This window comes from Girardinichthys multiradiatus, chromosome 5, assembly GCF_021462225.1.
Source record: "Girardinichthys multiradiatus isolate DD_20200921_A chromosome 5, DD_fGirMul_XY1, whole genome shotgun sequence".
NCBI lineage: Eukaryota > Metazoa > Chordata > Actinopteri > Cyprinodontiformes > Goodeidae > Girardinichthys > Girardinichthys multiradiatus.
In genome coordinates, this window is record NC_061798.1 from 51,786,092 (window position 1) to 51,800,822 (window position 14,731).

Here is a 14,731-nt window from a genome sequence, read left to right on the forward strand (position 1 = left end):
GACCGGATCCACCAAGCAGCACAGAACCTGGACAGGTGAGCAGAGACGGAGGTCTGGGTTAACGCCGAGCTGACCTGAAATCATTTCCAAACTGTACAGCAGAAAATATGGAAAGACTCAAAGAATAAAATACTAAACAATTAACAAGAATTAAGATAAAGTAAAAAGCATTTAGATTTAGATGCAAATTTATTTAAAAATATCATTAAAAGGAATCTAAGAAAAAAAACTATTAATGCCTATATTTAACAAAATATAAAGTTTATTTAAATGTTATAACAGAATTATAATAAAATTGAAATTTTTTTAAAGATCCTTTTTGCTGACATCAATTATTACTGGTTTCGATGGAAGAATTCAATATAATGGATCACATGAAACAAAGATGGCCACCTGGTCCTGCTTGTCCTTCTTCGCTAAGGCTGGGAGGTTGCGTGCAATCACCATGACAACGGCAGCAACCTGGGCGGCAGGCAGGAAGGGGAGGAGCCTAGCGACGAGCCGCTTGCCTTTCCTCACCGACATGATCATCACACACAGCTCATCGCTCACTCTGTGGGAGAGAAATGAAACAACGGCTGTAGAAGCAGAGAAACCCTCCACCACCACCCATTCATCCACCCAAATCCATCCATCCAACCTGTCTTCCCAGTCCTTCTCCTGCAGAGAGCTGCACAGCTGCTCTGTGTTGGTTTTATGCTGCTCCAGCAGGGCCTCCCGCTCCTCCTCTGGAGTCTGGACGAAACGTTTCTCAAAGTCTTGGACCTCCAGGAGCAAACTGTACATCTGAACAGGAGAAAAAGACGAGAGATGATCTACAGAGATGAACTGAAGTGTTTCAGCTCAGCTGGGTTCTACCTACCTTCTCCACAGTGTAGAGGATCTGGCGTCTCTTGTTCCAAACCTGCTTCTCTCTCTTCTCCTGCAGGAAGACGGACAGACCCGATTGAGGGAGAACTCACCCAAGAGGGAATGGCTTCATCTGAATTATGATGAACGTGTGAACAAACCTCATCATCAGAGCGAGTCGTCACCACAGCATCAATCATCTTCCGCGGGTTGTTGACGCTGGACACCGTCAGCTTCCCCAGAGATCCTGCAAACTGAACTGCAGACCGACATTCACACGGTCAGGAGAACATACAGAAGGTTCTCTGGTGTTCCAGCTGAGCTCTGCTGGTTCTCACCTGGCCTGTAGGTGTGTTCCACCTTGGCAACCTGTGGAGTGATGAGCTTGGTGGTGTGTTCCTTCTTGCTGCTGCTGCTGTCTCGCTCCCTCTCCTGACGTTTCTCCATCTTTTCATAGTAATTCTACTCATGAAAACAACAGTGTGAGAGATCGGATTATAATCTGCAAAGTTAAAACTAAAAACTGTTCTGAAATCCGAGCCCAGCTACATCAGGACTGGTTAACTTATTTCCACACTGAGCCCGAAGGTTCTGAACAGGTTTGATTCTCTGAGAGCCGTCACTTTAACTTCACAACAGTTTACCTGATTATCAGAGATGAACCAATCAGAGACCAGTTTCATAAAACTACAAACTAGCAACATTTCTGGTCTAAAAACGCAGAAACTTTGAGTTTAACAACAGTAAAGATTCAAACTACCACCTCTATCAAAAGGACCTACACAACTGTTTTGCTCTCTTATGTTTTATGATTCGTACAATAAAAACCGAAAGGAACCAGCAGGTCCGGTTTCAGAGAGAACCAGAACTCAGTATGGGCCAGGATTATCTGACTGTTAGAAAACGGCTTCGGTTGGAGAACCTGACACTGAGCATTAAATTAATTTTATGGTCCACGTAGAAGACAAGAATAAACATTAAGAGTGAAAATAAGAAAGTTTATTAGCAGCTGTGGACAAACCCAACTTCTTATGATCTTAAATTATTATTGTTTCCAAAGAACAAAATCAGGTGATCTGCAGGAACAAAGCTATAAAACATGAAGAGATGTTTGAAGCTGACTGCATGAAGAGCTAACGGGTCACCTGGTAGTAGTAGTCGTCCAGGTAAGGATCGGTGCTCTGCAGCTGCATCATCTGGATCTTAGTGACCCACTCCTTCTCCTTCTGGCTCATCAGGTTACTATAGGGGTCCCTGCTGCGGCAGTCCAGTCCCGTCCTGACCCGGTCGCTGCAGGGACAGAAACAAGCAGGTCATTCTTCTGAGCAGCACGTGGTTGAAGCCAACGGAGAAGGAAAGGTTCTCACCCTCCTCGGCTCTGCATGCGCTGCGTCAACATACGGCGGTGCTGCGGGTGGAGGTGCGTCGTGTTGTGCCTGACGGGAGGTGCATGGTTGAGGGGACCGTGAGGAGGTGGAGGGCCCATCCTGTGGCCGTGAGGAGGAGGAGGGCCCCCGAAGAAGGGCCTGAAACCTCCACCAGCTAAGAGAGGACCACCTCGAGGAAAACCGGCCACCTGGAGAGAAGCAGAGATGAAGACAGGTTGAATATTTCCTCAGATTTAACCCTTAACTTCATGAATAACATGAACCTGCATGAGAAGGTCCGATCTGGTGGAAGGGAACCTGCTGCAGATCTGCACAGAAACTAAAAACTTCAAACTTTCTGTTGATCATCATTAAAGTTGTCCTCGTGTCGTTTTTTTCTCTTATCTTCTTGTCAGAGTAATCCAAGTTCTTGAGCAGAATCTCAGTCCCTGCCACGAGGCTCCAGATAAAAATGAGGCATATTTACATGACCGTCTAATGAACTCGTGTTCATTCATATGTTCTGGACTTTTATTGCAGACATAAAGTGGACCTCTAAACACGATTCTGTTCACAAATAACTGCTTTCACGCTCGACCTCTGTATGGACTCAGTCTTGATGTTTTCTCATTTTCCTACCAAGCAGCTCCAGAACTTCCTTTGATACTTAAATGAGTCTACAGCACCTTACATAAGTATTCACCCCCGTTGGCGTTTTTCATGTTTTGTTGTCTCTGAACCTGGAATTAAGATGAATTGTTTCAGAGTCTACACCGTCTCATTTACAGAATATGTTTACAACGTTCAAGATGGATTTGCTTTTATTGTCGTCCCACTGGGACGTCGCTCTGGACTTTGATTAGGCCATTCCAGCACATTTAAATGTCTCCCCTTAAACCACTGTACTGTTGCTTTAGCAGTATGCTTCGGGTCATTGTTCTGCTGGAAGGAGAACCTACGGCCCAGTCTCAGATCACAGGCAGACTGACAGGCTTTGCTCCAGAACATCCCTGTATTCAGCTCCATCCATCTTTCCCTCGACTCAGACCAGTTTCCCAGTTCCTGCTGCTGTAAAGCACCCAAAAGCATGATGCTGCCACCACCATGCTTCACTGTGGGGATGGTGTTTTTGGGGTGATGAGGTGTGTTGGATTTGCACCAGACATAACGTTTTCCTTGGTGGTTGAAAAGTTGAATTTTAGTCTCATCTGACCAGAGCTTCTTTCTCCACAACGTTGGGGAGTTGCCAACGTGCCTTTTAGCAAACTTAGAACATGCCATCTTATTTTGAATACAAGGTAATGGCTTTCTTCTGGCCACTCTTCCATAAAGCCCAGCTCTATGGAGGATTATTGTGGTCCTATAGACAGATACACCCGTCTCTGCTGTGTAACTCTGCAGCTCCTCCAGGGGGTACCTCTGGTCTATGTGTTGCCTCTCTGATTAATGGCCTCCTTGCCCGGTCGTTGAGCTCAGCTGGGTGGCCCTCTCTTGGCAGGTTTGTTGTGGTACCATGTGCTTTTCATCTGAAGATGATGGATCTGATGGAACTTCAGGGAACATCAATGATCTGGATCATTTTTTATAACCCCACCCTGACTTGTATGTGTCGGCACATTCAAATCTTTTTTTAAATATAGGTTTTCTCTTCCCCAACTTTGAATCTTATTTTATGTGAATAAAGTAGTCTAAGACATTTAAATTACAGGTTGGAATGTAATAAAATACGTAAAAGCTGAGGGGTGTGAATACTTTAGCAAGGCACTGTAGATCGGTCGTTTCTCCTTATTTCCAGTCCATCTCCAGCAGGGCGCAGCCTCTGAGTAACGCTGCTCTATTTTAGAATAAAAACATGTAATAATGTGATTGAACACATATTTAAGTCCAGTTTTTACGTCTTTCCTGAATCGTTTCCTGCTGCCGTGAACAAATGAATTTCAGCATCATGCACTGCAGAGATCTTTTTACACAATATTTACTGATGCTGATGTTCCAATAATAAGTCTGTTGTATCTCATGCAGCCCTGATCTGATCTAGAAGTGATGCTGAACCAGAACCTGAGAGACAAATCATCCTTCAGCTGGTCCACTTCAAACCAGCAGAAGCTGCTTGGGAAACACTTTGGAGCTAAAATCTGCTTTTCTGTCTGATTTAAACTAAAATTGGAACAAATTGTGTTTTTAAAACGGGTTCTTTTCCAGGTTCTCTGGTAAAACTGGAAGGACAATGTTAAAGAAACCTGGTTCAGCACATTCCTCTGCTAGGACCATAACAGAACCAGGATGGTTCTGGTTCTCCTAGCAGAGAAATTCCTGATGTCCAGCAGCTCCTGAACAGACTGTGTTCAGTTTGTTTCCCTGGTACCGACCTGGGAGTTGAGCAGCTGAGCTCGTTGGAGCTGAGACAGAACCGGACCGACTCTCGGAGGGAACGGACTGCGACACAACGGAGAGTTCTAAAAACAGAAAGAAAACACGGCATATCAATTCCCCAGATCAGAACCGGAAAGGTTCTTTATGTAGGTTGTTGTCCAAAGATTGTTGACAGCATTTCCAGGAAGCAGCAGAACCATTTCCAGGAAGCAGCAGAACCATTTCCAGGAAGCAGCAGAACCATTTCCAGGAAGCAGCAGAACCGAGAGGAAGAACTCACAGCTATGTTGAGGAGCGTGTTGGGGGACAGGCGCTCTGGGAAGGGAGCTGGGTATCTGTGCTGGACCGGCGCCCTCACATGGACCGCTGTGGGGTGGTGGATCTACACACACACACACACACAGCTGAAAACTCAGAGGAACACGGTACCACGTACAGCTGAACCGATGGAGACTACAGACGGTCCGGGCGGACATCACCTCACTGCTGCTCACCTGATGGTTCAGGCTCATTGGGTGCTTGGGCGGGGTCCCGATAGGCACCGCCCTCACTGGAGGAGAGCCAATCACAGGAGAAGAAGAGCGAGGAGGTGGAACCCTCTCTGACAGGTCATGTCCTTCATCGCTCCTCCCCTGAGGAGGGCGTTTAGGAAGCCCTACCTCTTTGATTATCGACATCAGTGGACTATTCTGAGGAGGGAGAAGATGGAGAAACGGTAAAATGGTTGACCCAACTGGTGCTTAGGTCACTGGTGCTGGATAAGTTCTGGATAAGGGGAAGTTTCTCTTACCTCCATATGTGTGACAAGTCCTGGTGTAACACTGACCGGCCCAAAGCCCATACTGTTCTCCCAGATACTGTGAGAGTTCATCTATGAAGACAAAGCAGGGAAATGAAACATAAAGGTCATATCTGGTGACCCTTACAGCAGCAGCTGGAGCTGCAGACATCTGCAGCACGTCACCCAGCTGCTTTCTGAAGGTTTAGCTTCATTTTTAATTTTGGTTGATGTTTGATTCGGGAAACATCTGTGTCTGCAGCAGTTTGGTTCAGGCTGCACGCCTCCGTGATGAAGATCTCTACAGCTCCCCATCACTCTCCTCACGCTGCTAAATGCTGCTAAATGGTGCCTTACTGTTAGGAAATGGATGAGTGACTTACTAAGCTCAGACCAAATGAAAAGCCATTCTAATGGCCGAATGTCACAGGACTGTGTTAAATCTGTCTGATGGTGAGGAAAAAACCGAGGCAGGGAGAGGAAAACGGACCTGGCCCACAGCAGCGGTGCCTCTGCGAAGCAGGTGTTGCTGCTGCTGATAGCTGAGCATGGAGGAGGGAGGAAGTCCTGCAGAGGAGAAACACTTCAGTTAAAATCTTCCAGAACCACAGAGTTTCACACTGGAAACAGAAATGGGAGATTTTAGGTGGTTTTCTTCAGCAGCTTCACTAAAACAGTGGATAATATCTGACTGTTGTTGCTGTCACCAACATGAACCACAGACTAACATTTATTTTTATGACTTGTCCTGTAAGCCTGCTTGAAAACATCTAAATAAGCAGAACAAAAACCAAATGCAGAACAGCGCCTCCATGTGGAAACATTTAGCTTCAAGCTGACTTTTGACCCAATCAATGATCAAATTTTATTCCACCACCGTTAGAGAAAACAGCGATTATTAAAATGACACCAACAGGTGTCCTCCTGCTCACCTGAGGTGGGGGCTCCCAGGGGCAGCTGGTGCTGATGCTTCTGAGGGATGGAGGAGGGCTGCGGCAGGACTCTGTGCTGATCCGGTCCAGGCAGGGCGGACAGACCCGGTCCTGCAGAGCCGGGAGGCGGAACAGGCCTCTCGGCCGCTCCGACCCCAGCGATGGCTGGGTCAGCGTCCAAAATGAATCGGGCCAGAGACTCCACCAAGTTGCTTCCCCCCGACTGGTTGTCTGCATCTAAAAAAAAGCAATCATGAAAAACGCAAACCGTGTCCAGATTCTGGAGAAACACCAGAATCCGAAAGCAGTCCGATCTCAGAAACACAAGCAGGCTCAGGGAATTTGAAGTCTTAAGGTTTCCGACCTTGTGTTGGCAGCCCAGAGGAAGACGAGGAGAAACTGAGCGAAGGTCGGGGGAGCTGGCCCGAAGACGGAGGGAGACTGGTGGAGGAGGAGAGGTTGGACTCTCCTCCGATTTCATCTCCTCCTAAACCCAGCCCTGCTCCTAACCCATCCCGCTCATCGAGCTCCGCCAGGCGCTTGTGCTCCTCCTGCCAGTCATCATCTGGAAGCAGAAATGTTCACTGTTCTTCAGGACTAGATTTCTTCTGTTAAATGAGGTCTTCATCACCACAGAATGAGAAGAATTTCATCGCTCACTTATTTAACAAACTCAACATAATGACAGACCACGTTCACATCTCACCAAATGGTACCTTCACCACCACACAGAACTCTCACCAATGGCCCCAGCTCCGAAGGTGTCGTCATTAAACTGGTCGATTTCATCTTCCTCCTCAATCGGTCCATCATCTTCTTCCTCCAACGTACAGTCGTCATCCAGGGACTGAGAGGAACATAAATAAATGAGTCCGATTCAATAATCCTCAACACAATCAGCTGTTTTATTTCAGCTCGTTATAATTTTACAGGCTTGAAATCATTTATCCATCAGGATCCCACATCGGACCTTGGAACTTTCTGCTTGGTACTGATTTCAGCCATCAGTGTTCAGCTGGCGCCGGGTGTTGGACCCAACTCCTCCCAGCTTCCCAACAAAACAGAGAAATGGTGTTGATCTTAAACCTGGATAGATTACTGTTCTATTCTGATAAATAAAACCATTATTTTATGGTCTTTAATATAGGAGTCATTGTTTTTTAAAGCTGATGAAGCAGAAGCTGCATCATTCACCAGTTGGTCCATAATAATTACTCTCAGCTGAATATCTGCCAATGCTTTTTTATTTAAAGCTTTCATACTGAAAACCTTTTGGAAACATCTGTAACGATGCTTACAGCGCTAATCAGCAGCTTCTGGTGGTTCTGGTGGAAACCCGGGCTAATTACCTAACCAAGCTACAGAACTGCCTCCAGCCGTGCCGTCAACCCTGAGCGTTGTGTTTATGAAAGATGATTAAATATGATGATGATTCTCAAAGGCTGGGAGAGTGCATGGGAAATGTAATAAAATATTTACTTTACTTTATTTAACCTCAGAGTTAAGAGTCCCCCCCCCCCCCCCAGTAGAGACGTTTTATTATAGGTAACAACACCAAGCTGCTGTCTGATTCACTATTATTATTTCTCACTTTTTTTGACCTCTAAACTGAAACCTTTTCCTTTTAAAACCTTTAATAATGATTTAGACTTTATTGATCTCACTAGAAATTGTCCTCTGCATTTAACCCATCCCTTAGAAATAAATCCCAGCAGAACTGTTGCTGAGATGGAAATAAATATATTTATGTTTTTTAGTAGCTGGTTAGATGACTCAGCATTCAAAGTCTATGTTTGCTATGAAACCAGAGCAGAAAAACATGAATACTGTTGACTTATTTTTGTCATATCAGCATTCGCCAATATTACTAATTATTGCATGTTTCCTTATCAGCATAGCCTGGATGGTGAGATATAATATTCAGGTTTTATGCATCCAATATAATGGATGGAGTGTTATTGGGGGGGTAACCTGATACCAAGATACAACCTCCTACCATCAGAACCTGCCTGCAGGGACAAGCAGCTGACAACATTATTGGACGCTCTTTGCTCTATTTCAGGGATGGGCAACACCAGTCCTCGAGGGCAGGTGTCCTGCAACTTCTAGATGTGTCCCTGGTCCAACAAACCTAAATCAAATGGCTGAATTACCTCCTCAGTATGCAGTCAAGTTCTCCAGAATCCTGCTAACCATCACATTCTTTGATTCAGGTGTGTTGGAGAAAAGCCACATCTAAAAGTTGCAGGACATCAGCCCTCAAGGATTGGAGTTGCCCACACCATTTCTTCAAACGAACATCTAGAACACTGAGCAGTCTGTCCCAAATCCACATCCCCACTGTATGATGGTCCATCCCAGATGCCTTCAGGGCTCAAACACAGTTAACATAAGAACTCTTTTCTGCATAATAATGTTCAATAGTGGCTTTAGTGGATCCAGTTCCATGTAGATCTGGACAAACAATTCTTTGTCCATTCAGTTTTATGGTAATGCAGATCCTGGGCATGATTCCACCACCACCATGCTTGACATGAGCGATGTTCTTACGTTTGAAAGCCTCACATTAAATCCTCCCAACATTTTTATTCTTTTAAAGCTTTCGTCCAGAAAGAGCGGGGGCTTCTTCCAGCACCCTCTCAGTCCACACTGAGGTAAATCTGGCTTCATTGTGGATGGTAGCACTGGTCTTCTAGTTTCTGGTAAGCTTGTTGTGCTTTTGGACCAATTCATAATTCCAATCCTCTGTTGAGGATTTAAACATCAGGGGCGTCGGTGTCCTGCAGGTTTTAGATGTTCTTCTGCTCCAACACATATAAATCAATGGCTCAATTACCTCCTCAGAGGCCACTAGGTTCTGCAGAGGTCTCCTAATGGACCACTCATAATTCAGTAGTGTTGGACCAGAAGAACATCGGCTCTGGAGGTCTGGGGTTTCCCATCCCTGCGCTAAACACAGTTGTAGCCGTATTAGAAAATGAATAATATATAAAAGACATTTATTCAGCTGAGGTTATGCAACCAGTATCGGTTTTCTTTTCTAACCAACCAAACCAGAATAAAACACCTCATGACTTGCCCACCACCCTCTGCCAGCCTGCAGCTACTGGACCACTTAGCTTCCATGCTAACACTGACGTTACATCACGCTATGATCCACGCAGACGGAAAACTTTTACAATAAACCAGATCAAGTTAATGACGTCATAACAACTATCAGACTCCGGGTTGTTATAACAGAGGTTAACCCATCAAATCACAGGTTCATCATGATCACCAGTGGCGGGGAAGGCCCGTCGTCTCCCCGCATACAGTCAGCAGGAAAACGCGCTGCATCACAGGCCGCTGGTCGCATTGAGAACCAAACAAAAGGGAACGGGGGACATTTGGGCCCCAAACAGACCAGAGTCCCAACAACACCTCCGTAAGGCTCCAGACCTCCCCTCCAGGACCAGCCTGGAGCTGTTGGTCAAGGTCAAACCTCACCTGAAATCGAAACATCTATCTTCTGGTTGTCAGGAAAAGGAGAGCATCGGGAGCGAGGAGGCGCGCAACTGACGCAGCAGGGTCGCCGTCACACTTGAACGCGCGTCTGGAGGGGACGTGAACGAGCACGCAGTTGACGTGCAGCGCCGCTGGGTGCTATCTCTACGGTGGCCGTGGGGTGCAAAACACTTTTACAAGTACCGAAACAAATTTACATTTCAGAAAACAAATTTACATTTCAGAAAACATTTTAACAAGATGCGAAACAAATTAACATTTCAGAAAATCAACCGGAAAGGGAATGTACCAACGCCGAGGCTGACCCGGAAGTCAGCCTCAGGGCTGCATCCTTCGAAGGTCGTATTTGTAGGCCGATTACGTTACAGCGCGGCGACGAAGGCTGTCCCAATTCATGAATCATTCCGAGCAAATGCTGCCGACAAATGTGTCCTTATTTTGCTCGATTTGAAGGATGGGTTGTGAGTATCCTTCGCGGCCCATCATTTCCCATCATTCATTGCGGGTCGAAGCGGATTGGTCAAGCAGGAGAATCCATGGCGGACCATAGCAACAAAAGCTGTGAGTAAATTGTGGAAAATTACACTTTCTGTGACACAAATTAACTTCTACAATGTTTTTAGTGCGGGAATATAACTATGTAGACGTGAAATATCTGCTTGATTTATCAAAACATCGCTTAATTTCAAACGTGCTCCGACGTGTTCGGAGTTTTCCGTTCCCGGCGTAGTAACCGGCTCGCCTCGCCAGCCCTACCGGCGGTGAGGTGAGCTAGCCCCGTAGAGATCTGACCGGACTATCGGCACTAAGCTCCCGCTGGCAGTCATCACAGTGAACGTTTAACACAAGTGATTTCTAACAGTTTATGTTATTATTTTAATTGTTACTGAAAATCGATTTAATATTTCAGGTGATATTAAGGTTAATCAGAATAAATGGACAGTTTTATGTAATCCAACTGTATCGCTGGAGAGTGTGATTGAGAATAAATAAGCTTTACAATATAAATTTGTAATGAAGAAATGTGCTACATGTTTTAAAAGTTTATTTATAATTCAGTTAGCATTATAATTTCTGATTCCAGGTACAATCCAGAGACAATCATGTTCAGGTAAAAAAGATGTTTGATTTAACTAGCCAATAAACAAAGAGATAGCAGCTTTATGGCTAATGTATGTCGACATATTTTATATATATATATATATATATTATAAACAACAACTTTAAATTTTAAGATAGATGGGAATTATAAAGTATTTGATCCCCTCTGGCTGTTCTTAGATAATTATATAATAATGCAGTGTTTTTGGTGTATTAGTATCTTCTTGCTTTGATCACTTAAAATATCCAGAAGCATGCCTTAAAAATAATGTGTTTTTCCATCTCCATTCTTCCCTTTTCTAGATCAGACCTCTTTACTGCAGGATCAACCTGAGTGTCCCAGTCCTAAAACGCTTCTTCAACCAGGAGGACATCAGGCCTGATTTTCAGCTGAGCAGGGAGTCTCTGGCTTAATCTTTTGCACCAGGATAGGCGACATGGATGGGTGCTACTATTGAGACCGTGGTTTTTCTTTTTTTGGTGGCAAGTGGCACATCCTACAGAGTGGTGTGCAGAGTGTTTGGGATGCCTCGCTCTACTGTCCATCGCATCGTCCACAGAGTTACAGAGGAGATGGTAGCTATTCGTCACCAGGTCATCTACCTTCTAAAGACCCCTGAGGACTTAAGGCAGTGTCCCGTGAGTTTGCAGGGCTGGACGCCACAGAGCTTTTCTTAAAGCTGTGGGTGCAATTGACGGCTGCCATATCCACTTCAGGTGTCCAAGCAGCCCTGATGGTCAGTGCTACAGGAACAGGAAACTCTTCCCTTCCATAATCCTGCTGGCAGTTTCTGAGAGCCATTTTATTGACACGTATGTGGGCTGGCCAGGGTCAGTGCATGACTCTAGGGTGCTCCGCCACAGCCCACTGTACAGTTTATCCTCCTCCAGGGCATTTTATCCTTGCTGATGGAGGGTACCAATGCCTCCAATATCCACTCCCCCTCATCACTCCCTAGAAGAGGACAAGACAAGGTGTGGGAGCCCAGCGCTTTAACAGCCATCATTCCAAAAACACGCTCTATAATAGAGTGTTTTTGGAATGATGAAAACCAGATTCAGGGCCATCTTCCTGCAAGCGCTGGAGCTGCACGACACCTTTGTACCTCACGTAAGTCTTGACCTAGATCCATTTGATATATACATTATACATAATATATACACATATCTTTTAAATTGTTTTCAGGTCATAACAGCATGTGCCATCCTCCACAACATCTGCCTTGGTGCTGGGGATGTCATGGCCCCAGAGGATGACCCAGAGGAGGCTGTAGAAGAGGATGAGGGTGAGGTGTGGACTGAGGCAGTCAGTGTTGCTCTCTGGCGGGACCAGCTTTCAGTTGAGGTGTCTGCCCTGGAGGAGGTACCACCAGAACATGACTACTGTGTCAGCCAAGTATAATATTATAGATGTGATTAATTTTTGAGGAGTATAACTAATTGTAATATTTTGTGAGCACCATCTTCTAATTCTGCATTTTTCCGATTACCTCTTAGTGATGTGGCAGCCGTCAATTCAGCCAGCCCTTTAAACCCACTTGATGGACGATAACGTGGACAGTGGAGAGAGGCATCACAAACATCTACAGACCACCTGTGTGATGCTTCACTCACCATCCAGAAAGACAAACCAAAGGTCTCAGTTGCAGCATCCATCCAAGTCTCTGACCTTGTAAAAGATTTAGCCACACCACCAGAGACTTTCTGTTCAGAAAGACATCTGCCTCTTTGTTCTGTTGAAGAGGTTTTTCCAGGAACTGGTCACTCAGGTTGATCCTGCTGTCTCCATTGTAAATATTTGTACATATTTTTATTTTATGCCTTTTGTCTTGTAATCTTGATCTGTTTGAATGTTTTTTTCCACATTCTGTTTAAAATGCTGTTTGTATTTTTCATAATAAATTCTGTTTATAACTTTAAATGAAGTTGATGTATTGTTAGATCAAATGGAAATAAAATACATTGGTGACAAAAATAATTTAGAAATGTATTAGAAGACCTTAAAACTTTAAGAAACAATCTGAACAAACCTTAATATTATTTCTTATGTAGCACCTTATTTCAGTACCATTCTTTCTAAGATGGAAAACAGTCTGTCCATTCTCTGTAGCCTCATGTCCTCCCTGATCAACTCCATCATCTCATCTCTGTCCCTCTTTCTTTTCTGACCCCTTCCTGCTGGCTCTCTGTCTTCCTTCTCCATCTGGTTGACCACTGCTCCGCTTGGCCCTGGAGTGTCCTCAGGGATGGAGGCAATTAGGACAGGAGGTGTTGTGGAAGACCTCTGTCCCAACATCTCATCCATAAAGACAAATCAGGGCCAAGTAGCAGCAGTGGGCTTTTCAATGACTCCCTCTCCTGACCCTGGATACTTACAATCCTAAAGTTAGAAGGAATAAAAAAAAAGAGTTGACTAAACAGAGAAACCAACAAGACTTTTAGAAATATTTTTTATTTGTGTGTGACATGAGAACTTCTGAACATACTCTAAATTCATTTTTTTTTTTTTCAAATTGTCCCACATTGTTTTGGCCTGGAAAGGGGTGACCTTCCCCTGTTGGACCATCTTCTCCAGAATTGTCCTAAACCAAAAGAAGTATGTTAATCATTGGATGGATATTTATGAAAGTTAGAAAGATAGAAGTTATTAAAACTGGACAGAAACTGACTGCAAAGAATGTTGTTATTGTACCTCCAAGCCACGGTGGCTGAGTTTTTAGCTCCAGTAAAAAGGTGGTGGTTCTCAGCCCTGAGTTTAATAAACTGACCCGTCTGCTGCTTTGTACCTAAAACAAATATGAAAATACCAAAAAAAGAAACATCTTGCTTAATATCAGAGCAAAAATAAAGCCTTTTTTAATTTCACATTTGTCTTAATTTGAAGAAAATATTTCTATGCAAATGTCTAAAACAAGCTCTTTCAAACTTTTCACTTCTTTACTGAGATTAATTTACATTTGGAGGTTTATTCCTCGTCGGGTTTACCTGGAATCAGAAATTATAATGCTAACTGAATTATAAATAAACTTTTGAAACATATAGCACATTTCTTCATTAAAAATTCATATTGTAAAGCTTATTTATTCTCAATCACACTCTCCAGCGATACAGTTGGATTACATAAAACTGTCCATTTATTCTGGTTAACCTTAATATCACCTGAAATGTTAAATTGATTTTCAGTAACAATTAAAATAATAACATAAACTGTTAGAAATCACTTGTGTTAAACGTTCACTGTGATGACTGCCAGCGGGAGCTTAGTGCCGATAGTCCGGTCAGATCTCTACGGGGCTAGCTCACCTCACCGCCGGTAGGGCTGGCGAGGCGAGCCGGTTACTACGCCGGGAACGGAAAACTCCGAACACGTTGGAGCACATTTGAAATTAAATGATGTCTAGATAAATCAAGCAGATATTTCACGTCTACACAGTTATATTCCCGCACTAAAAACATTGTAGAAGTTAATTTGTGTCACAGAAAGTGTAATTTTCCACAATTTACTCACAGCTTTTGTTGCTATGGTCCGCCATGGCTTCTCCTGCTTGACCAATCCGCTTCGACTCGCAATGAATGATGGGAAATGATGGGCCGCGAAGGATACTCACAATGCATCCTTCAAATTGGACAAAATAAGGACACATTTGTTGGCAGCATTTGCTCGGAATGATTCATGAATTGGGACAGCCTTCGTCGCCGCGCTGTGACGTAATCGGCCTACAAATACGGTCTTCGAAGGATGCAGCCCTGAGGCTGACTTCCGGGTCAGCCTCGGCGTTGGTACATTCCCTTTCAAGTTGATTTTCTGAAATGTAAAAGTGTTTTCT

The 14,731-nt window shown here is 44.3% G+C and overlaps 1 protein-coding gene across 2 annotated transcripts in view; it reads right to left on the minus strand.

Moving 5' to 3' along the window:
* The window catches only part of patl1 (PAT1 homolog 1, processing body mRNA decay factor), a 12,034-nt gene extending 2,127 nt beyond the window's left edge, over positions 1 to 9,907 (minus strand). The window contains exons 1-17 of one of the 2 annotated variants that reach the window (XM_047364702.1): positions 9,786 to 9,907; positions 7,041 to 7,146; positions 6,664 to 6,864; positions 6,300 to 6,536; positions 5,858 to 5,934; positions 5,380 to 5,460; positions 5,084 to 5,278; positions 4,870 to 4,971; positions 4,586 to 4,672; positions 2,217 to 2,425; positions 1,995 to 2,139; positions 1,188 to 1,311; positions 1,011 to 1,108; positions 863 to 922; positions 641 to 786; positions 394 to 553; positions 1 to 27 (exon numbers count right to left, since the gene is read on the minus strand). The exon at positions 1 to 27 is cut by the window's left edge and continues 99 nt beyond it. In XM_047364702.1, the coding sequence (XP_047220658.1) occupies positions 1 to 27; positions 394 to 553; positions 641 to 786; positions 863 to 922; positions 1,011 to 1,108; positions 1,188 to 1,311; positions 1,995 to 2,139; positions 2,217 to 2,425; positions 4,586 to 4,672; positions 4,870 to 4,971; positions 5,084 to 5,278; positions 5,380 to 5,460; positions 5,858 to 5,934; positions 6,300 to 6,536; positions 6,664 to 6,864; positions 7,041 to 7,146; positions 9,786 to 9,800 (2,070 nt within the window). In that variant the 5' untranslated portion in view covers positions 9,801 to 9,907. Of the gene's footprint in view, positions 28 to 393; positions 554 to 640; positions 787 to 862; positions 923 to 1,010; positions 1,109 to 1,187; positions 1,312 to 1,994; positions 2,140 to 2,216; positions 2,426 to 4,585; positions 4,673 to 4,869; positions 4,972 to 5,083; positions 5,279 to 5,379; positions 5,461 to 5,857; positions 5,935 to 6,299; positions 6,537 to 6,663; positions 6,865 to 7,040; positions 7,147 to 9,576; positions 9,670 to 9,785 lie in introns of those variants that run through there. The other variant, XM_047364701.1, reaches the window with a different exon arrangement.
* Positions 9,908 to 14,731: the final 4,824 nt, after the last annotated feature.